At 41.3% G+C, this 23,987-nt stretch overlaps 1 protein-coding gene and 2 pseudogenes across 1 annotated transcript; 2 read left to right on the forward strand and 1 right to left on the reverse strand.

The window, feature by feature from the left end:
- The first annotated feature begins 881 nt into the window (after positions 1-881).
- Positions 882-3,893, forward strand: LOC103087754 (ETS domain-containing protein Elk-4 pseudogene; annotated as a pseudogene).
- Positions 3,894-4,493: 600 nt separating this feature from the next.
- Positions 4,494-14,903, forward strand: LOC103088032 (zinc finger protein 564-like). Its single transcript, XM_082931206.1, is given in 6 exon segments — positions 4,494-4,581; positions 5,066-5,276; positions 7,629-7,638; positions 12,303-12,429; positions 12,635-12,695; positions 13,370-14,903. Coding segments are annotated over 6 exon segments (2,031 nt in total).
- Positions 14,904-20,636: 5,733 nt separating this feature from the next.
- LOC103088301 (ETS domain-containing protein Elk-4 pseudogene) lies at positions 20,637-22,091 on the reverse strand (annotated as a pseudogene).
- Positions 22,092-23,987: the final 1,896 nt, after the last annotated feature.

Below are 23,987 nucleotides of genomic sequence, written 5' to 3' on the forward strand. Positions count from 1 at the left end.
TATATATAGAGAGAGCGAGAGCTATAGACCTATAGAGCTCCTCTCTCTCTATAGTTTTATATATATATATAACTGAATCACTGTGCTGTACACTTGAAACTAACACGATATTATAAATCAACCATACTTTAATAAAAAATAAAATAAAGACAAAAAACCCTTTTAAACCAAAAGATTTGGTGCTTCAGCATTGGCGAACACATGGTGCTGGGACGGCTGCAGGCCTGGAGAGGGCGTGGAAGCTCTGTGCCTCTTCCCCCATACCTTGCCCTACACCTCTCTTCTATCTAGCTGTTCATCTGTATTCTTTGAAATATCCTTTGTAATAAATCAGCAATAGCAATAAAATAAATCTGATCCTTTATACAGTAATGGATATAAAATTGCAATCATTAAAAAATGAAAACCTCCTTTCAAACTGAAAGGACAAGGGGCATAATAGTTTGTCCCGCTACTACAGTAAACAGAATGGTCCCCTGATGACCCTCCACGTGGTCAACGACCACTCTGGAAGAGACACGGGGCTACGCGTGCACAGCAGCCCAGAGAGGCTCTGGGTCAGGCCGAAGACGCCACCAGAAGGGACCTGACAGAACGAGCGGGGTCCCGGCTGTCGGCTCAGCCCCCAAGCTCCGAACTGGAGGCGACTGACGTCCGCGCGGCGCTCCAGATGGACTCGGGTCCGCAGACTCCCGGAATTGACCGCGAGGATGCCGGTTCCGGGCGGTCCCGACCAGAGCCTCTAGCACTTCTCCGCAACCCGGGGCAGCACACTCACCATTGCGAAGTTTTCTGGATCTTTCTGTGTCCTTCCCTCGACTCCAACGACCAGTGCAGGTCAGAGCACGACAGAAGAGACTGAAGCGCTACCAGTGGCCCCGATGGGTAAGGTAACCCGCTAACCCTACGCGGTGGGAAGGAGAACGGAAGACTAAGCGTGTGCGGAGCGTCGCCCCGCCCACCTGACTCAGCGGCCTCCTGGTTGGGCAGATCCCAATACCCCACCCCCTCGTGCCTGAGTGACGACCCACGGGAGGCGATATGGGACCAGCCCCTCGCTGGCACTTTTGGTTTGTAGCAAGTTTTTCCTGCCCCGGGATTGCCTCTGCTGTCTTCCACAGCTCCTCGTGCACTGGAACTCCTGATTCAGTTTCAAGAGGGAGCAACTACAGATAAGAGGTTGGCCCAGGCCAAAGCTGCCTGGAACAAGAGGGTCTTATGTCCTTCAGGGGTCAAGGGCTTGATGTAAGGCTGTGTGGCCAGTCATGGAACTGTGCTTCTTTTTAACAAACTCATAAAGTTAAATGTGAACTCACCGTCTATAATAAAGAGGCTGGCTCCATTTTAGTCCCTGGTCCTTGACAGCGCTGAGCCTTCCACCCATCCCTTACCCATCCCCGGCTCATTAGGTACTGGAGCTGAGGAATCCCAGAGCACTTGGCTCTGGTAGGTCTGAATCACTCAACCCTAGCTGAGTCAAACCACAAGCTGTGAGGTGTATTCATTAACTTCTCAGGTGTACATTTTACACTGGAAGGAAATTTATTTTAGATCAGTGTTCTCTGTATGCCTAGAAAACCTTGAAATGTTGACAGCTATAATATATATAAGGTAATTGTATTCCTATTTTAATGATAGAGGAAAAACAATAAGTTATGTAAACTTGGAATGCACCTGGAAACTCCTCCTGCCCCCTGCCCGCAGCTTTACTGAAGTATAAGTGACTGATAAAATTGCATTTACAGATTAAAACATGATGATCTGATACACTTATACAGTATTGTATAACTGAAATTTGCTGAGACTGGATTTTAAGCATTCTGACTACACAAACAATAATAAAGGTAACTAAGGGAAGATATGGATGTATTATGTAACGTGGACACTCATATTTCGAGGAGATTGCATTACAAACTCTTTTGCATTGCAAAACACTTCTTGCATTAATTTATTTGAACACCTTTATTGAGCTGTCTTGCACACACTGTAGAAGGTAGCCCTTAAGTATACATTTTCTCGCTTTTATTATATTTGTAGATACATGCAATCATCACTGCAGTCAATTTTTGAAGATTTATGTGATTATAAAAAGAAACTCCTCTACCCTTTAGCTGTCACTACTAATCTTCCCATCCTCCTCCAATCCCTCCACTTAGAAAACAACTACTCTATCTTTATTTCCCTATCCTGGTCTTTCATATGAAAAGAATATTATAATATATGGTCTTTTGAATGACTTCACTCACTCAACATACTTTTTCAACAAATTATATATATATATATATATATATATATATATGATGTGGTCTTGAGTATTGACATTGTTAACTGAGATTGAGACTTCCAACTGATATGGCCTACAAATATTTGTGATGCTGTTTTTTTGTGTGTTTAATGTCATTTAAGAGGATATTCATTTTCTTAAATAAACTAAAGTCTTATATCTGGCTCCACCACGGGGGTGTCAGTGGCTGCCTCACTGTCCTTGAGTTCTCAGTGTTGGTGGCCGGTGGAGAGAAGCATGATGTTTGAGGCAGAGACCCTGAGGCAGCCTCGCAAGTGGCCTCCTTCATTGCTGTTAACAATGCCATCACCCTGTGGCAGTTCCTCCTTCAGCTCCTAAAGGAGCCTCAGAACGATCACATGATCTGCTGGACTTCTAATGACGGGGAGTTCAAGCATTTATTTGCAGGCAGAAGAGGTGGCTCATCTCTGAGGGATTCAAAAGAACAAGCCTAACATGAATTATGACAAACACAGCCGACCCCTCAGATACTATTATATGAAGAATATCATTGAAAACGTGAGGGGTCAGAAGTTTGTGTACAAGTTTGTCTCGCACCCAGAGATTTTGAATACGGTTCCTATGCCAGTGGGCAGGCTTGAGGGAGACTGAAGCTTTACACATCAGTGAAGTCAGCAGCGAGAGATCCATAGATGAAGAGAATGGAGGGAAAAAGAAGCCACCGCAGCCTGGTGCCAAGACCCCTAGCTGCAGTGACTACAGACACTCTGGCTTATATTCTTCATTTACCCTCAAATCTTTGAACTTCTCCAATAGGAAGCTTTTCAAATCTATAAAGGTTGAGAATCCAGCTGAGAAATTGGCAGAGAAAAAAATCCCCTCAGGAGCCAGCACCATCTGTTATCAAATTTGTAACACCTTCCAAAAAGCCACCAGCAGAAACTCTTGCTGCCGCCAATTCAACTGACCCAAGTATTTCTCCATCTTCCAAGGGAACTATCCAAGCGTTGGAGAGTTTATATTCCCCCAAACTGCCTTCCCTAGAAACACAAACTTCTGCATCCAGCGCAACTGCTGCTTTTACCACCACACCTCCTATTTCGTCCATTTGCCCTTTTCAGGAACTTCCTAGAACACCTTCACTACCGCTGAGTTCCAACCCAGACATGGACCCAGACATGGACGCAGACATGGACGCAGACATGGAATTAGTGGCTTCTCAGCCAATGGAACTTCCAGAGAACTTGTCACTGGAGCCTAAAGACCAGGATTCAGCTTTGCCAGAAAAGGGCAAAATAATTCATCAAGGTCCAAGAAACCCAAAGGGTTAGAGCTGGCACCAACCCTCATGATCACAAGTAGTGATCCAAGCCCACCGATAATATTAAGCCCACCTCTCCCTAGAGCTTCTCTTAGGCCAGCACTATTTTCACAGAACCCATCTTACTGTCTTGGAGTCCCTTGCTCTCCAGTATCTACTTTTGGAGTATTCTCAGGCCTGTTGCTCCCCTAAGTCCAGCCAGACTTCAAGGTGCTAAAACACTTTTCAAGTTTCCTTCTGTGCTGAACAGTCATGGTCTGTTCACTGTCTAGCCTGGATGGACCTTCCACCCCTGGCCCATTTTCCCCAGATCTACAGAAAAAATAACCTATGCACTTGTGGAATGAGAGAACCAAGGAATAAAGAAACAGACAGACATCGAACAAGAATACTTTTAAAATGTGCAATTGATACTTCCACAATGATAATAGTCTATTGTGATTTCTGCCATTTCCCATTAAAATGCTTATTTAGGAGTCCCTCAAAAAAATAAAAAGATTCACTCTCTTCCTACATTTCAATTATACTATACAGTATAAGTGTATCAGATCATCATGTTTTAATCTTTAAATGCAGTTTTATTAGTCAGTTATCCCTCAGTACAGCTGGGGGTGGGGGGCAGGAAGAGTTTCCAGGTACACTCCAATGTTAAGTACAACTTACTGTTTTTCTTCTATCAGTGAAAATGGGAATACAATTGCCTTATATATATTATAGCTGTTGACATTTCAAAGTTTTATAGGCACATAGGGAACACTAATCTAAAATAAATTTCCTTCTAGTGTAAAATGTACAGCTGAGAAGTTAATGAACACACCTCACAGCTTGTGGTTTGACTGAAATTTGTCCTGGCACCCAGCTAGGGCTGAGTGATTCAGGCCTCCTACCAGAGCCAAGTGCTCTGGGATTCTTTAGCTTAAGTACCTAATGAGTGGGGATGGGGAGGGATGGGTGGAAGGCTCACCGCTGTCAAGGCGCAAAGATGAAACTGGAGCCACCCTCTTTATTACAAACGGTGAGTTCACATCTAAGTGTCTGCCTTTCTTAACTAGAAGCACGGTTCCATGCCAGGGAATCCCAGGCCAGGGAAAAGTTATGTTACAAACTTTAAGTGCCAGGCGAGGACAGATTCAATCCCAGCGGCGTTAAGTGATTGAGCTGAGTCAGGCTTCCTCCCGCAGGTTGTCACTCAGGCACGAGGGGGCGGGGTATTGGAAATCTGTCCAACCGGGAGGCCGCTGAGGCAGGTGGGTGGGGCGATGCTCTGCACCGGCATGGACGTCCTTTCTTTTTCCAATTGCGCATAGAGCCGCTTGCTGTGTGCGGTTCACTACCCCTGGAGAGCCCTCCATGTCACGTATCTGCACGGGTCTTTGGAGTCGTTAGGAAGGACTCAGGAAACCTCGAAATGGTGAGTGTGGTGCCCCAAGCTGCGGCCGCCGCGGAGGGACTGGTCGAAACCGGCTGAAGCCGGCCATCTTTTTGACACGGCCTCCTAGCGCTCCACGCCAGAGTCTACGGATACGCGGGGTCTGCGGCGCCGCTCGTACCTCTGTACCCTTCGGCTCGCAGCGTGGGGATTAGCCCGGCAGCCGGGACCCCAGGCGTCCGGTTCTGTCACTTCGTGCAGGAGCTTCCGCCCCGGCGTCTCTGCGCCCGCAGCCCCTCTTCTCTCCCGGATTGTGCGGTGAACTCGGGCGCCGTCTTCAGGTGACAATCGTGACTCGTTCTCCAGGATTCGGTCCTGGGATTACCTGTTACCTGACAGGTCCCAGCCCCTCCTTGCTACCCAGGGGGCACCCGTTTTCCTCTGGGTTTTCCAAATGTTTGGGAAGCAAAGTCTCAAATCAAAGACCCCGGCCCAGCAGAGTAGCTCTTTGTAGGGCTTGTAGTAAATCATTACATTTCCATGTTATTCCCCGTCTTCACAACGTCAGTTTCTCTTCTCCGATTCACATCGTCTGTCAACTGTTCATCTTCCGTGGTCCATTTCATACAAACCCAATATTTTAATTGTTTTTACTGTTTGCGCAGAGTCGTGGATTGCATTGGGAAGGGGGGCGGTCTGTGTATATTTTACAGGAGCGGGAAGCCAAGAATAACTACTTGGAAGTAGGTGTATGAAATTCTTTCTCCTCCCCGTTTTTTTTTTTTCTGGGAAGAGACATTCTATGGGAAGTCCTTTTGTCGAGGTTTTTAATGAAACTTTTTTGGACGATCTGTGCTGTGACCACTGCCCATCCCTGGGTTAGTCCCCTTCAAAAGATTTATTCACTTATTTAAGTTTTTCTTTTCAATAGTGTAAAATGTATTTAATTAATAGAGCTTGAAAAACCATGTAAAATATTTCCAAAGAGGTAAGAGAGTTGAATTTCAGGGGGAAAAAAATTTTCAGTATTACATTCCAGTTGTTAAGAATTTTTGTTTCACTTTTTTAATTCCCTGAGTAAGGTGAGTTCTTTTGGAGTCTCCTTTATTGTTGGTTGATTTCAAATGAAATGTCAGGATTTAGACTTGGGGACAAAAAGTATTCAAGTGTGATTACTTACATACTAATTAAACTTGCCTTGGAAATAATAAATGACTGACATATTTTTCCTGAAAGGAATAGATCACTTGGGGTTTTCTGGGTGAATTAATAAAAGTGGCTGAGAATTTTCTTCTCTCATTTCCACATACACACTGGGTTTGAGTGATTTTGCTGAATTGTCCAAACAGGGTTTCTGTATTTAAATGATCACTGGTGCTTACCTTATTTAAAGACTTGTCCTACTGTCACCACACTAATCTTAAGACATTTCCATCACTCCCAAAATGAACCTCATGTCCATTAGCAGTAACTCTCCCTTCTCATCCCGAGGCCTAGGAAATCACTAATCTATTTTCTGATTCTATATATTTGCCTTTCTGGGTATCTTACATAAAATATCAGTAGTGGTTGAGAGCGCCTGTAGTGGGGAGCAGAGCCTGAAGTCAGTATCTTCAAACTAAGGCCCCCTTTGAGCCTGCACAGGGAAGTGGATCTTCCTGGACATCCTCCTCCTGCCCAGTCCTACCTGCTCACACCCATCAATGGTAGTCCTTATACTGTGAGAAGCTGCAGAGCCCTGAAATCTGGGGGTGCAAGTTCACAAGGGTGTAGGGATGTTGCCCTTTCAGGGTGGTACTTGTGATTTCCTTTAGCCCAGGCTTTTTTTTGTTGTTTTTTTGCGGTACTCGGGCCTCTCACTGTTGTGGCCTCTCCCGTTGCGGAGCACAGGCTCCGGACGCGCAGGCTCAGCGGCTATGGCTCAGGGACCCAGCCGCTCTGTGGCATGTGGCATCTTCCCGGACCGGGGCATGAACCCGTGTCCCCTGCATCGGCAGGCGGACTCTCAACCGCTGCACCACCAGGAAAGCCCTAGCCTAGGCATTTTAAATGTTATATTTGAGTGGTCCCTCCATGATAATAGGTGCACTCAGAGTGTAATTTGTGCCCATTGAGAAGTCTGTGAGGATGAAGTGTTCTGTCCCGTGGACAAAGGGTTTATGAATATGGGAGTCCATTTGGATCAGAACCTTAACCTGAATCAGGCTAAGAGTTTCCTGACTTGTGATAATGGAAGCCTGGGGTAGGGAGAGCTTCCCTGCTTACAGGACTGGGGAGGGTTTGTGGAGCTCCCAGAGTTTATTCCTGTGGCTGCCCAGGTGTCCCTGCCGTCATTGAGGGACTGACTGTTTACAGGAGTTTTATCTCAACTGGGCGTATCTAGACTCTCAAGTCTGTAAAGATGTTCAACTTTCTGAATATGGGCTTCCGAATTGTACGGACACAGTCTGCTTGTATGTTTTGATTCCAATATTTGTGTTTCTTTTCTTGGATTCCTTTATCCATTCAAGATTACAGCCCTTTGATTCTAGTTTCCATTAACACTTGGGCTTTTAAAATCTATGTTGATTAACAAATACCATCTAAGGCAAGAAAATTGTGAAGTCAAGTAGAATTTTTGTTTCATTTAGACAAGAGAACCTCAAGACGTGAAATGGGTGCATTTAAGTTCTCAGGTGCTTTTCCCTTTTTAGGTCAGTGTTTGTAAGCGCCTGTCCCTAAAGAACTTTAACAATTAAAAGTCCTCTAGTATTCCTAAAGCAAATGAATTTCTATTTTAATGGATGTGGGAGAAAAGAAGAAACAAATTCTATTTCAATTGGTATGAGGAAAACAACTCAAAGTTTATGTCAATCTTTCAAATTCCTAGTCCATTTAAGGCTTAATTGCAAACCTAAAATACAGTGTAATATGCCACTTATTTCTGAAAATATCTCCAACGTTTACTGTAATGGAGAGGAAACCTATAATATCCTGTGTGCCTTTAGTTAGAAAGGGAGTTTTCATTTTTTTGTGGTTTACACTTTTATATCCATTACTGTTTAAAGGATCAAATCTTGCAGTGGTTTTCTGTATAGAATGGTTAAAATTAAATTCCTAAGGGAAGAAATTAAGACTCCCTGCCCACATGTTGCCCCACTCCTCTGCTCTTAATGCCAGCCACCCTCAGATAACCAGTTTTGATTAAGCCTTCATCATCTTTTTAGTGTTTTTTAATATAAAACAATCCAGTGCAAATGCCTATTTTTCTTAAAGTTTTTATTCTAGTAATGATTATTTGGGACCCACATATTTGTTGTTTCACTACTGAAAGTTAAGCCTCACCCCCTACCTTTCCCCTCGTGCCTCTTACTTGGACAGGCTGATAAGAAAGTGTGGAGGCTCCTGCTCTGTGAGCTGCTGTTTGCTGGGGAGATTTTCCTGTGCCCTGTGCTGCCCTGTGTTGCACTGCTGACCCCACCAAGCCTGGGCTGTATACAGGGAGGATACTGAGTTGAAAGTTTCTGTCAGTTTTTTGTACTTTGGGAGCAGGAATATGAGAATGGGGCCCTCCTTCCAGTGGTCCTGGGTTGATGTCTGAGGTGGAACCTATCTGTGTTTAGAGTGAAGATGTGACTGAGGCTGGGTTTGCCCAGACATTAGTGTTGAGGGGAGGACTGGGGGAGTAGGAGGATGATTATACCCTGTGAATGAGATGAGCCCAAAAGGCAGTCACTACTTTCAAAAGAGCAGTTATTTCAGCGAAAGTGAAAGAGAAGAGACAGGGAAAGGCAGCCTGTAAGTGGTGAGAGTCCAGAAGGCTCACCAAAACTTTTAAGTAACTCTGAGGCCGTTGCCCCTGCATCTGTCGCAACAAAGATCCTTACCCTCTCGGTTACGGTCGACAACACTCACCGTCTCAGCTTGGCACAGCAAAGGGATTTGTTCAAACCCAACTTGAACTCGGGTTTCTTAAGCTCTATAAGGCAATCAGTGTCATGAGGAGGCCTCTAGTCCTGCGAGCAGTGATGGGAGGCTCTCTGAGGAGGGCCTTAAGTTGGCCATAGGCTTCTGATGCAAGGCACTGTCCTAGGTCTCACATGAATATGCCATTAAAGCTGCAATTATCCCCCCATACTGGGATCTCTTACAAACAGAGGACTCCACTCAGGTGCCTATTATGGCTTTGGTACTGGAAACAGCACCCCAGGAGCTCAGCTCGGCCACTGACACCTACTTGTGATATGATGGAGCCAAACCTTGGCCGTTGGGCTTATGCTCCCTCGGAGAGATGACATTTCTTTCTTCGGTTCTTTGAAAGATGCTGTGGTGCTGTTGGAATCACCCTCTCCAACACCTTGGTTCCCTGGGTAGCTGCTTGGGATTCACTGAATGCACAGCTCTGGGGAGTGAATAGACTAAAGATGACAGTACACCCTGGAACATGATGGAGCTCAGTGGAGAGTTGCTGCCCTTCATCCCTTAGTTGAGACAGCCTTGATGAAGAACCAAAACCAACTGTTGCCACACCTAACCAAACATCAGGCAGTCATCAGGATGAGTTGTAATGAGTCAGTGCTCTTTTTTTTAAATAGACTTCAGCTTTTTTTAGGTTCACTAGGAAGCTGATCAGAAATTACAGAGAGTTCCCAAATAACGCCTCGGCATCCACACAGTAGTCATTAATCTCTAAATCTTGTAAGACTGGTCCATTTGTTACAATTGCTGAACCAATACTGATGCATTAAAGTGGGCAGGTGGCATTAGCGTTGACTTTTTGTGTTGCATAATGTATGGATTTTGCAAATGTATAATAACATGTATTAACCATTTCTGCACATATAGTGTAATTTTACTTTCCTAAACTTCCTCTCTGCTCCAGAGATTGATTCATTTCTTCCTCTAATCCCGAAATCCTCCAGAACCAAAGATCATTTTCCTGTCTCATGCTTTTGTCTTTTCCAGAATGTCATATACTTGGAATCATGTAGTATATAGCTTTGTCAGATTGGGTTCTTTCACTTAGCAATATACTTTTATGTTTCCTCCATGTGTTTTCATAGCTCTACCTCATTTCTTTTTATCAGTGAACAGTATTTCATCATATGGCTATACCGCTCATTATTTATTTGACTCTTGAAAGATATCTTGCTTACCTCTAACTTATGCCGGTTATGAATAAAGCCCCTACAGGTATTTGTGTATGGGTTTCGTGTGAACCTAAGAGCTATAAGAGTTGAAGTCATTTGGACAGATAGCAAGGAGTGTGATTGCTGGATCTTACTCAGTATGTAGTGTTTTGAAAGAAAGCTCCTGTCTTCCACTGTAGGGCTACCAAATTCCATTTCCCCCAGCAATGAATGAGGATTTTCTTCACCTTTTCACCAATATTTGTTGTTCTGAGTGTTTTGCATTTTAGCCATTAAATAAGTGTGTAGTGATATCTCATTGTTTCATTTGCAATTTCCCATTGACATTTGACGTTGAGCACATTTTCATATTTCCTGTTTCCCTTCTGTATGTCTTCTTTGGGAAGCTGTTTGTTAGATATTCGGCCAATTTTTCATTGGTGGTTTGTCTTCTTACTTTGACACTAATACTCTAGATATTTTGAATACCAGTCATTTATCATGTATGTGTTTTGTAAGGATTTTCTCCTATTTTGTGATTTTCACTCTCTTTACACCCTTTCTTGAAAGAGGCATTTTTCATTTTAATGAAGTGAAATTATACTTTTTTTTCCTTTTATAAATCTTGTGATTATTGTTATATTTGATAATTTGTTACCAAACCCAAGGTGACCTAGATTTTGTTCTGTGATATTTTCCAAGAGTTTATTACTTTTGCATTTTATATTTTTCTCTCTAGCTTCTTACAGTGTATTCTCTTCGTTTTTTCCCTAGTTTGAATATGATATACTTTGATCTCCATTTTTGTGTTTTCATGTTTTCTGTTCACTGAGCTTCATGAACCTACAGGTATTGTCTATCATTAATTTTAGAAAACTCTTAGTTACTTACATGTTCTATTTCTTTCTTTTCCTTTAGTTAATTTCATTATATGTATCTTAAGTCTTGTGTTAAAGAAGGTCATGCCAGGCTTCATAAATATTGTGTTGTATCTTTTAGTTCTTTTTGGTCTTTTTGTTAGACGCTGGTGAAACAGACTCTTCTGGGTATAGGCGTTAAGAACTGAATATTTGGGTCATATTTTAAAAACATCTTTTCTTTTTTACAGTTTTAGGACATTGGTTTGCCCTTTGAAGTCAGTGCTCTTATGTCTCTGGGAGGGCTTGTTTATTTCAAGCTTTTAAATTCTCTTCTTGTGAGATTAAGAATCACAGCTTCTAAATTCGTAAATCCCAGAACTAGATTTTCACCTGGCAGTAGACAGTGTGGCTGCATGCCCAACACTTGTAGCTGAAATTGCAGAATGGAGACTTTATGTTGTGTTGGAGAAAACCACTGATGAAACCTATACGTATTTTCTAATCATGGGAAAATTCACCATCACACTATTATGGACCTCAGTGAACCCCCTTGCAAACTGTAGCTCTTAAACTGTTCCTTAAGGACAGTAAGGCCCAGGGTATACTGTTAGGGTGTGATGAGAAGAGTTTTTCTGGCATGTAATTGCACTGTGTGTTCTAAAATTTGGCTGGAAGCAGCCCTGAGGCACATGAGTATAGGGATTTTGTGGTCTAATATAATATTGCTTCTTCCTCGTGAGTGAGCTCTAAGTTTCAAATTTTCTAGCTGCATCAAGTTATATATAGAGAGAAAGGAAAAATAGAGTCTTTGATAATTGTTACACAAGTAGAAGGCAATGGTTCCCCAGAAGAATATATTCAGGCATCTACATCTGATTTCTTTAAAGGCCTGGAGGACTTTGGGAGAATGTGGCCAGCTGGGATTTGTTAAAAGTTCAATTTCTCCAGGCACCTGGACTCTGATGTTAGATGATGGGACTAGGAAAAAGCTTCCAGTTTTTCACAGTGTTTCTATTCATTGAAGCCTCATGAGTCTTGATCCTCTGCCTTATGAAGTGCTGTAAATGGAGCATCATAGGAAGAAGATGAAAGAATTTTTTTCACAAGAAATTGATGTTCTTAAAATGATATTTGTTTTATTTGTACAGTATTTCTGTCATTTCCCTGCATTCTCTGGGCTCTGCCATTGTGATATAAGTGATAATGTGTAAATAATTTTCATTTCTTCATGATGCTGCTAAATTATTGAGGAAGTGTGGAGAGTAAGTTTCTCATGATCAAATCATAGAGTAACTTTGTAAATAACAGAATCATACGTAAACTTCCTATAAATGAAGTGTGGATGTCTAGTTCTGTCAATCTCATGCGTCTCGGTGTACACATATTTTCGGTATTTTAGGGCTCAGTGACCATAGAGGATGTGGCTGTGGACTTCACACTGGAGGAGTGGGCTTTATTGGGTCCTTCACAGAGGAAACTCTACAGAGATGTGATGCAGGAAACCTTAAGGAATCTGGCTGCAGTCGGTAAGAATGAAGAAATTCCCTAACTTTGTCAATTAGAGAAGAAGTATTTCTTACCTGTCAATATTGTTCCAAGATGTGGAACGTGGAAAGGGAAGGCATTGGTAAAGAAACTAGAAATGGTCAGAGCTCATCCTGGACCTAGAATCTAATAATTTTTCTATAATTTATAGTACTTTGGGATCATTTTTCTGGGTCTGCATTTCAGGAGCAAAACGGGAATATCATGACATTGAAGATCAGTACAAAAACGAGGGGAGAAAATTAAGGTGAGTCACACTTAAAATACAAAGCACTGTCTCATGAGAATTGCAGTAATATTATGAAAAATTTAAAAGAAGCAACATAATAAATAACCCCACCTTCAAATTGAGTTTTTTTTTTTTTAATTTATTTTTGGCTGTATTGGGTCTTCATTGCTATGTGTAGGCTTTCTCTAGTTGCAGCAAACAGGGGCTGCTCTTGGTTGCGCTGCGCAGGCTTCTCACTGTGGTGGCTTCTCTTGTTGCAGAGCACGGGCTCTAGGCTCACGGGCTTCAGTAGTTTTGGAACCTGGGCTTAGTGGCTGCACAGCATGTGGGATCTTCCCAGGCCAGCGCTTGAACCTCTGTCCCCTGCATTGGGAGGCGGATTCTTAACCACTGCGCCACCAGGGAAGCCCCAAATTGAGTTATTCTTAGAAAATGTTTCCCAAAAATATTTTCTTAAATGGGACATAAATATTTAGTGTTTGCAAAGTAGTTCACTTGCAGTCATTAACAATAAAAACCTATACTTGAATATCACTTTTTAATAGAAAGTGTGAAGTCCCATTGAGAACATTCAGTATATTCAATTTCTAACAGTTCACACATGATAGAAAACTAGTTCCTATAATTCATAATAAATATAATAAGTGTAAAATGATTAATGAAGTCATTAATAATATTCTCATTTATTACAGAACTTTTATGGTAGAGAGATTCTGTAAAAGTAAAGACATTAGTTTATGTGGAGAAAATTTCAACCTTATTCCAACTATCAATCTGAACAAGAAAACTCCTGGATTAAAACCATGTGAATGCAGTGCATGTGGAACAGTCTTCATGGATCATTCATCCCTTAATAGACACATGAGATGTCACATTGAACACAAAACACGAGAGTATCAAAAATATGGTGTAAAGCCATATAAATGTAAAGAATGTGGGAAAGCATTCATTTATCCTGGTTCTCTTCGAATGCATGAAAGGAGTCACACTGGAGAGAAACCCTATGAATGTAAGCAATGTGGAAAAGCATTTCCATATCAGAAATCTTTCCGAACACATAAAAGAATTCACAGTGGAGAGAAACCCTATGAATGCAAGCAATGTGGTAAAAGATTCAGTGCTCAAAAACGTTTCCAAATACATGAAAGTAATCACACTGGGAAAAAACCATATGAATGTAAGGAATGTGGGAAGGCCTTCACGTGGGAAACAAGCTTTCAACAACACATGGTAACACACACTGGAGATGGATTTTATAAATGTAAGAAATGTGAGAAAGCATTCATTTATCCCAGTTGTCTTCGAATGCATGAAAGGAGTCACAACGGAGAGAAACCCTATCAGTGTAAACAATGTGGAAAAGCCTTTAAAAGCCCTGAAACTATTCAAATACATGAAAGAATTCACAGAGGAGAGAAACCCTATGAATGTAAACAGTGTGGTAAAGCCTTTAATTATTTCAGTTCCTTCCAAATACACAAAAGAAATCACACAGGAGAGACACTGTATGTATGTAAAACATGTTCTAAAGTACTGAGTACTGCCAGTTCTCTTAGAAATCATGAAAGAATCCACACTGGAGAAAAGCCCTATAAGTGTAAAGAATGTGGGAAAGCCTTCACATGGCAAAAAACCTTTCGAAAACATATGATAACACACACTAGAGATGGACCTTATAAATGTAAAAAATGTGAGAGAGTATTCATTAATCCCAGTTCTCTTAAAATACATGAAAGGATTCACAGTGGAGAGAAACCGTATCAATGTAAACAATGTGGCAAAGCCTTTAGTTACTACTGTTCCTTACGAGTACACAGAAGAACTCACACTGGAGAGAAACCCTATGTATGTAAACAATGTGGAAAAGCCTTTAGTTGTCATGAAAGCCTTCAAACACATGAAAGAATTCACACAGGAGAGAAACCGTATCAATGTAAACACTGTGAGAAAGCCTACAGATACCACAGTTCTCTTCGAACCCATGAAAGGAGTCACACTGGAGAGAAACCTTATCAATGTAAACAATGTGGTAAATGTTTTAGTTCAAAAAAAGGTTTTAAAGTTCATGAAAGAACCCATACTGGAGAAAAACCCTATGAATGTAAAATATGTGGGAAAACCTTCCGTTCCACTTATGTTCAACTGCATGAAAGACTTCACACTGGATAGAAAACCTATCAATGTCAGGAATGTGGGAAAGCCTTCATTTATCTCTCAATCATTTGAAGACACATGAGACTGCACACTGCATAGAAAACATATAAAGTGTGGAGAATGGGAAAGGCTTCTCTGATCTCAGTAGTTTAAAAGGATGAAAGGATTCCCTAGATAAAACTGCATTTGTAAACAGCCGGGACAACAACTTCAGTTGGCCAACATCATGTATGAGAATTCCCATGAAGAAGAAGTATAAATGTAAATAACATGAGATAACTTAATGGAAAGTACTCCATGCCTAATGTTCCAGAAAACCTTCAATATGAAAGAGTTGTTTTAAAAGTTTTATAAATATGTTGTGTTTAGTAAGGATTTTTCTTCAAGTGTATCCTTGAACAGTGGATTTCTCCTAATTTTAGAAATGAGTATTAATGTGAGGTAATTGTGTACATTGTCTTTCAACAATAGTACGTAAGATTTAAAGGTAGTGGTTTTTCCTTTAATCAGATAATGATTATTTTTCTTTCCATTTTAACCCTGTTGGATCCATGGGTGAACTTAAGTGTATTTCTTTTTTTTCCTTTTTTTTTAAATTTTGGCTGTGCCATGCGTCATGTGGGATCTTAGTCCCTTTACCAGTGATCAAACCTGCACCCCCTGCAGTGGGAGCACAGGGTCTTAACCACTGGATTGCCAGGGAAGTCCCCAAGTGCATTTCTAATATGCAGTTAGTCTTAAATTTTTATAATGTTCTATTCATTCTCAGTTAATGAGCCATTGCAAAATGGCAGTTTGGTATTTGTTGGGATATGCCTAGTAGCTTTGTGTGGCAGTTCCTGGATATTCATAATCTATTATATATACTACCCTTTTCACTGAGAAAGATACTTTTTGATGATGGTGAGTATAGGAACCTTTTTGCATTTTCCATTATACTAAACACTTGGAATAAATTTTATGTATGGGAAGGATGTCAAAAAGTATAGTTTCATGTAAATTATGCTTTGTATTTCCTTCTGACTGGTATTTGGTGAATAAACTATGAGACTTGTGATAATACAGAAAATCTGTAGAGTTGGAGATATCTTACCTGTGAGTAATATTAAGATCTAGACTTTCTATAATCCATCCCCTTTTTGGTTCCATATCAGCATTCACCAATAGCTCACCTGTGTGTGATTTAAAAGCAGATACAAAGAAGATATTCTTCAGGTACTGGAACCCCCACACTGGGAGAGAGGCAGATACATAGGAGCTTCAATGACACCATCTTCCAGCTTATTTTCCAGACTCTGTCCTTATAGTCAAGAGTATCGTTAACACCACCAACAAATGTTTGATTTCCATTTTTATGGATATATAGTTTCCCCTGCTGTCTTCATACCTTCCACATCAAAGATGCATCAGAGTTTGAATTTTTTCTGTAAGGCCTCTTGTGTCCACTGTCAAAGTATTCCAGTGTTTTATGGTTGGGAATATTCTCTGATTCCACTATTCTCTGGATTATATCTTCATAATGTCTAATTTGTGTAGGAAACACTTTGTGCTGTTAATAGTGCTAGTGAGTATGTGTTCTGACTCACCACAGCGTTCACAATGGTGCCACCAAAAAGAATGACATGGGAGTTTGTTTCTCTGCTGCGTTGTACAGTGGCTTCCTTGACCCATTGTTTACATGTGAGAATAAGCACCTTCTGTCAGGAAGATGGTGGGTTTTTCCTGTTAATTGTAGCTGAATATAACCCCTCAATATGTTTTTTATTTTATTTTATTTTATATAATTAAAACTGAATTTTTTGTAAAACAGTTTTTGTAGTTGTTTCAAATATTTTACCAACTCTTTGATGTTTTTGTTAGCTAACACATGTTTTTCATTTCCTCAAAGAATATATTGAAGTACCCATTTTATAAATATTCAGAAAAACTTGCAGTTTTCTTCATTTGATCATTATACAATATGAGTCTGTTTTATCCTGTGAATAGAAGGTCAACTACTTTATCCTCAGGCCATTTTCTTATTTTTAGTTACAGTTTTGTTATGGATCTAATTTCTTACTCATCTGCAAAAGTTTAATCTTGGGTTTTTTTCAGTGCTGTCTTGCCAGTGACCACAAGATCATACCTCTAGTCAAATACTGGGGCAAAATGAATTCAATTAAGAATTATTACAGGCAGGCTTCCCTGGTGGGGCAGTGGTTAAGAATCCGCCTGCCAATTCAGGGGACATGGGTTCGAGCCCTGGTCTGGGAAGATCCAACATTCCGTGGAGCACCTAAGCCTGTGCACCACAACTACTGAGCCTGCACTCTAGAGCCCATGAGCCACAACTACTGAGCCTGCACTCTAGAGCCCATGAGCCACAACTACTGAGCCCACGCGCTTAGAGCCCTGCTCAGCAACAAGAGAAGCCCGCACACCACAATGAAGAGTAGCCCTGCTTGCCGCAACTAGAGAAAGCCTGCACGCAGCAAGGAAGACCCAACGCAGCCAAAAATAAATAAATTAAAAAAAAAAGAATATGTACATATACAACTGAATCACTTTGCTGTACAGCAGAAATTAACACAATATTGTAAGTCAACTATACAGTAAAAATTATAAAAAAGACTGATTACAAATTCTATAAGACTGTGGTGTGTAACAGTAACGGTGTTCAAAAGGACTTCTTACAGGAATTTTACTTGTGTTAAGAGGATTTGATTGCTGTTCAAGGTAGCAAGAAGTATTGAATGCTTTTAGGTGGTTAACATTATTTTATCATTGGTGATCATAAATCATTTTCTTGAAAGCAAGAACATTCTCGTGGAGCTAAATTGCTAAGAAACTATTCAATTATGTTAGAAGAGGGGGTTGTTGGTCATTTTTATAATTTTTTATTTTATCTTTTATCACTATTAGAGACAGGTTATAAAATACATAGATTCACTTCTTAGTATGCTAGGTAATATTTTTATAATCTCCTTTGTGACATAACCAAGGCCTATAAATTTAGGCAAATTGTGAGACAATAAAAAGCTAGCAAGAGAGAAAGATAGGACTGCTATGCCAGTGAACCCTTCTGAAGGACTATACTCTTTAAACATTAATTTTATTGAACTACAGTTGATTTACAATGTTGTATTAACTTCTGCTGTACAGCAAAATGATTCAGTTATATATACATATATATATGTATATTTTTTTCAGTTTATTACAGTTTATAATAGGATGTTGAATACAGTACCCTGTGCTATAAAGTAAGACCTTGTTGTTTATCTGTTCTATGTATAATACTTTGCATCTGCTAATTCCAAACTCCCAGTTCATCCCTCCACCATTTCCTCTCCCCCTTGGCAACCACAAGTCTATTCTCTATGTCTGTGAGTCTGTTTCTGTTCCATAGATAAGTTCATTTGTGCCATATTTTAGATTCCACATGTAAGTGATAGCATTTGGTATTTGTCTTTCTCTCCCTGACTTCACTTAGTGTGATAATCTCTAGGTTCATCCATGTTGTGCAAATGGCATTATTTCATTCTTTTTTATGGCCAAGTAGGAGTCCATTGTATATATTAACCACATCTTCTTTATCCATTCACCTGTCGATGGACGTTTAAGCTGATTCCATCTCTTGGCTATTGTGAATAGTGCTGCTGTGAGCATAGGGATGGATGTATCTTTTTAATTTATTTTTGGCTGCATTGGGTCTTTGTTGCTGCGTGCAGGCTTTTTCTAGTTGTGGCGAGTGGGGGCTACTCTTCATGGTGATGCACAGGCTTCTCATTGCAGTGGCTTCTCTTGTTGCGGAGCACGGGCTCTAGGTGCACAGGCTTCAGTAGTTGTGGCATGTGGGCTCAGTAGTTGTGGCTCACGGGTTTAGTTGCTCCACAGCATGTGGGATCTTCTCAGACCAGGTCTTGAACCCATGTCCCCTGCATTGGCAGGCGGATTCTTAACCACTGTGCCACCAGGGAAACCCCAGATGTATCTTTTAGAATTGTAGTTTTCTCCAGATATTAGCCTAGGAGTGGGATTGCAGGATCATATAATCTGCATGTTCTTTTTAAAATATATTTATTTATTTGGTTGTGCCAGGTCTTAGTTGTGGCAGGCGGGCTCCTTAGTTGTGGCTCACAGACTTAGTTGTGGCATGCATGTGGGATATAGTTCCCTGACCAGGGATCGAACCTGGGCCCCCTGCATTGGGAGCATGGAGTCTTTATCCACTGCGCCACCAGGGAAGTCACTCATCTACATATTCTTAATTCAATACACCAGCTCTGGCTTCTCAATACAGGGGGAACAGGTTTTATTAAACTAATGCAAGCACTTGAGATTTCCCCGGTGGCACAATGGTTGGGACTCTGCACTCCCAATTCAAGGGGCCTGAGTCCAATCCCTGGTCAGGGAACTAGATCCCATGTGCATGCCGCAACTAAAAGTTCGCGTGCCACAACTAAGGATCCCATGAGCTGCAACTAAGGAGCCCACGTGCCACAACTAAGGAGCCTGCCTGCCACAACTAAGAGCCAGCACAACCAAATGAATAAATATTGAAAAAATAAAGTAATAAAATAATGCAGGCACTCACTGAACAAATAAGCACATAACAATAAAAATCTCCAGAAGGAATGGGTCCAGTTCCCAAAGTTGCTACATTATATTTCCTAAACTATCTAGTTTATATCAAAAATATGAGACATGCAAACAAACAGGAAGGTAAACCATACAGTGAGAATAAAGAGCAATTGAAAAGTGACCCAGCTCTTAACAAGGAGACCGCAGTAAAATTGCCAGGTGATGTCTCAGCAGAAAACAGCGAAGCCAGAAGGCAGAGGGAAACATTCAAAGTACGCTAGGAAAAAAGGCTGTCAACCAACAATCCTATATTCAAAACTACCTTCTGAAAAAGGATGGCAAAATAAGGACTCTCTCAGATAAACAAAAAGTGAAAGAATATATTGATAGCCAATTGCCTCACGGGAATTACTGGAGTTCTTCAGTTCTTCCTCACGGGAGGAAGCCTGACTCAGCTCAATCACTTAACGCCGCTGGGATTGAATCTGTCCTCGCCTGGCACTTAAAGTTTGTAACATAACTTTTCCCTGGCCTGGGATTCCCTGGCATGGAACCGTGCTTCTAGTTAAGAAAGGCAGACACTTAGATGTGAACTCACCGTTTGTAATAAAGAGGGTGGCTCCAGTTTCATCTTTGCGCCTTGACAGCGGTGAGCCTTCCACCCATCCCTCCCCATCCCCACTCATTAGGTACTTAAGCTAAAGAATCCCAGAGCACTTGGCTCTGGTAGGAGGTCTGAATCACTCAGCCCTAGCTGGGTGCCAGGACAAATTTCAGTCAAACCACAAGCTGTGAGGTGTGTGCATTAACTTCTCAGCTGTACATTTTACACTAGAAGGAAATTTATTTTAGATTAGTGTTCCCTGTGTGCCTATAAAACTTTGAAATGTCAACAGCTATAATATATATAAGGCAATTGTATTCCCATTTTCACTGATAGAAGAAAAACAGTAAGTTGTACTTAACATTGGAATGTACCTGGAAACTCTTCCTACCCCCCACCCCAGCTGTACTGAGGGATAACTGACTAATAAAACTGCATTTAAAGATTAAAACATGATGATCTGATACACTTATACTGTATTGTATAATTGAAATTTATGAAGAGTGGATTTTTTTTTAAGGGAACCCTAAAAAAAGCATTTTAATGGGGAATGGCAGAAATCACAATAGACTATTATCATCATTGTGGAAGTATTAATCGCATACTTTAAATATATTCATGTTCAATGTCTTTCTGTTTATTCATTGTTTCTCCCATTCCACAAGTGCATAGGTTGTTTTCTGTAGATCTGTGGAAAATGGGCCAGGGGTGGAAGGTCCATCCAGGCTAGACAGGGTGAGGAGCCCATGACTGTTCAGCACAAAAGGAAACTGGAAAAGTGTGTTAGTACCTTGCAGTCTGGCTGGACTTAGGGGAACAACAGGGCTGAGAGTACTCCAGAAGTGGATACTGGAGACCAAGGGACTCAGAGTCAAGAAGGGTGTCTGTGAAAATAATGCTAGCGTAATAATCAGTGGGCTTGGATCACTGCCTGTGATCATGATGGTTGGTGCTAGCTCTAACCCTTTGGGTTTCTTGGACCTTGATGAATTACTTGTTTTGTCTTTTTCTGGCAAAGCTGAATCCTGGTCTTTAGGCTCCATGTCTGCGTCCATGTCTGGGTCCATCTCTGGGTTGGAACTCAGCAATAGTGAAGGTGTTCTAGGAGGTTCCTGAAAAGGGCAAATGGACGAAATAGGAGGTGTGGTGGTAAAAGCAGCAGTTGCACTGGATGCAGAAGTTGGTGCTTCTAGCGAAGGCAGTTTGGGGGAAGACAAAGTATCCAGCGCTTGGGTAGTTTCTTTGGAAGATGGAGAAATACTTGGGTCAGTTGAACTGGTGGCAGCAAGAAGTTCAACTGGTGGCTTTTTGGAAGGTGTTACAAATTTGCTAACAGATGGTGTTGGCTCCTGAGGGGATTTTTTTCTCTGCCAATTTCTCGGCTGGATTCTCAACCTTTATAGATTTGAAAAGTTCTGAGGGTAGTTCAAAAGTTCAAAGATCTGAGGGTAAATGGAGAATATAAGCCAGAGTATCTGTAGTCACTGCAGCTAGGGGTCTTGGCACCAGGCTGCGGTGGCTTCTTTTTCCCTCCATTCTCTTCATCTATGGATCTCTCGCTGCTGACTTCACTGATGCGTAAAGCTTCAGCCTCCCTCAAGCCTGCCCACTGGCATAGGAACCGTATTCAAAATCTCTGGGTGCGAGACAAACTTGTACACAAACTTCTGACCCCTCACGTTTTCAATGATATTCTTCATATAATAGTATTTGAGGGGTCGGCTGTGTTTGTCATAATTCATGTTAGGCTTGTTCTTTTGAATCCCTCAGAGACGAGCCACCTCTTCTGCCTGCAAATGCTTGAACTCCCCGTCATTAGAGGTCCAGCAGATCATGTGATCGTTCTGAGGCTCCTTTAGGAGATGAAGGAGGAACTGCCACAGGGTGATGGCATTGTTAAGAGCAATGAAGGAGGCCACTTGCGAGGCTGCCTCAGGGTCTCTGCCTCAAACATGATGCCTCTCTCCACCGGCCACCTCCTCACGCTGGAAACTCGAGGACAGCACCGCGGCCACTGTGACCCCTGTGGCGGAGCTGGAGAAGGTGGCGGCAGCCAAGCCATTCGTTGCAGCAGCCGGGCCTGCCAGTTGCTCCATGCCTGCTAAGAGAGTGGATCTTAAGCATTCCGACCACAAAAACAAAAATAAAGATAATTAGGACTTCCCTGGTGGTCCAGTGGTAAAACTCTGCACTCCCAATGCAGGGGCCCGGCTTCCATCCCTGGTAAGGGAAATAGATACCACATGCCGCAACTAAGAGTTTGCATGCCGGAACTAAAAGAGCCCGCATGCTGCAAGGAAGATGGAAGATCCCGCATGCTGCAACTAAGACCCAGCACAGCGAAATTAAAAAAAAAACAAAAAACAAAAACCAAAATGATAACTAAGTGAAGTGATGGATATTAATTAACCTGGAAATTCTTATACTCCCAGGATACTTAATTGCAAAACTCTTACATTGCAAAACACTTCATGCATTGACTTATTTGAACAACTTTATTGAAATGTATGGCACATACTGTGGAAGGCACCCATTAAGTATACATTTTCATGCTTTTAGTATAATTGTAGATACATGCATTCATCACTACAGTCAATTTTTGAAGATTTTCTCACTTCAAAAAGAAACTCTTCTACTCTTTAGCTGTCACCGCTAATCTTCCCATCTTCCTCCTCCAATCCCCAGCCTTAGAAAACCACTAATCTGCTTTCGTTTTCTCCATCCTGGTCTTTCATATGAAAAGAATTCTATAGTATATGGTCTTTTGATTGACTCAGCATGATTTTTTTCAAGGGAAAATTATAAATCAGTATTTCCTTCATTTTACATCAGAATAACATTTTATTGATTGGGTAAAACACATTGTTTACCTATTCATCTGTTAATGGAACTTTAGATGTTTCTACCTTTTGGCTACTATGAATCACATTACTCTAAAATTCATGTATAAGTTTTGGCCAAATATGTATTTTCATATTCTTGGGCATATACCGAGGAGTGGGATTGATGGGCCATATGATAACTCTAGGTTTAATATTTGAGGAACTCCAGAACTTTTTCCAGAATGGCTTCACTATTTTATCTTCATTCCAACCTGTATGAGATTTCAAATTTCTCCATCTATCCTGGATAAAACTTATAACCTCACTTTTCGATTTTAGCCATCCTAGTTTTTGTGACATGGAATCTCATTGTGGTTTTGATTTGCATCTCCTTGATGACTAATAATGGCCAGAATCTTTTCATATGCCCTTGATCATTTGTATATTTTACTTGGAAAAATGTGACTTCAGATGCTTGTCACATTTAATATTGAGTTAATTGACTTTCTATAACTAACTTATAAGAAGTCTCTAGATATTTTCAATATAAGTTGTTTTAAATATATGATTTGCAAATTTTTCTTCCATTCTAAGGGTTGTGTTCACTGTCTTGCCTTAAAAGTTTAATTTTTATAGTATACACATACCATAAAATTTACATTTTCACCATTTTTTTTTTTTTTTTTTTTTTTCGGTACACGGGCCTCTCACTGTTGTGGCCCCTCCCACTGCGGAGCACAGGCTCCAGACGCGCAGGCTCAGCGGCCATGGCTCACGGGCCCAGCCGCTCTGCGGCATGTGGGATCTTCCCGGACCGGGGCACGAACCCGTGTCCCCTGCATCGGCAGGCGGACTCTCAACCACTGCACCACCAGGGAAGCCCACATTTTCACCATTTTAAGTGTATAGTTCAGTAGTACAAAATACATTGACATTGGGAAACCAATCTGCAGAACTATTTTCATCTTTCAAAACCAAACTCTATACCCATGTTGACATAAACAAATAGGATGCCAATTATTTCTCCAGCCAAATATGTGTTTATCCAGGATTAGCAAAGAATTGTAATTTGGGGTCAGCAACCTCGGCATGCAAGTTCCCCTGCAGGAAGGAGAGGAGTATTCTTTTAAAGAAGGGAAAAGGAAGTTGGGAGGGCTATAGTAAGCAAAG

This window comes from Lipotes vexillifer, unplaced genomic scaffold (assembly GCF_000442215.2).
Source record: "Lipotes vexillifer unplaced genomic scaffold, Lipotes_vexillifer_v1.1 scaffold469, whole genome shotgun sequence".
Classification (NCBI taxonomy): Eukaryota; Metazoa; Chordata; class Mammalia; order Artiodactyla; family Lipotidae; genus Lipotes; species Lipotes vexillifer.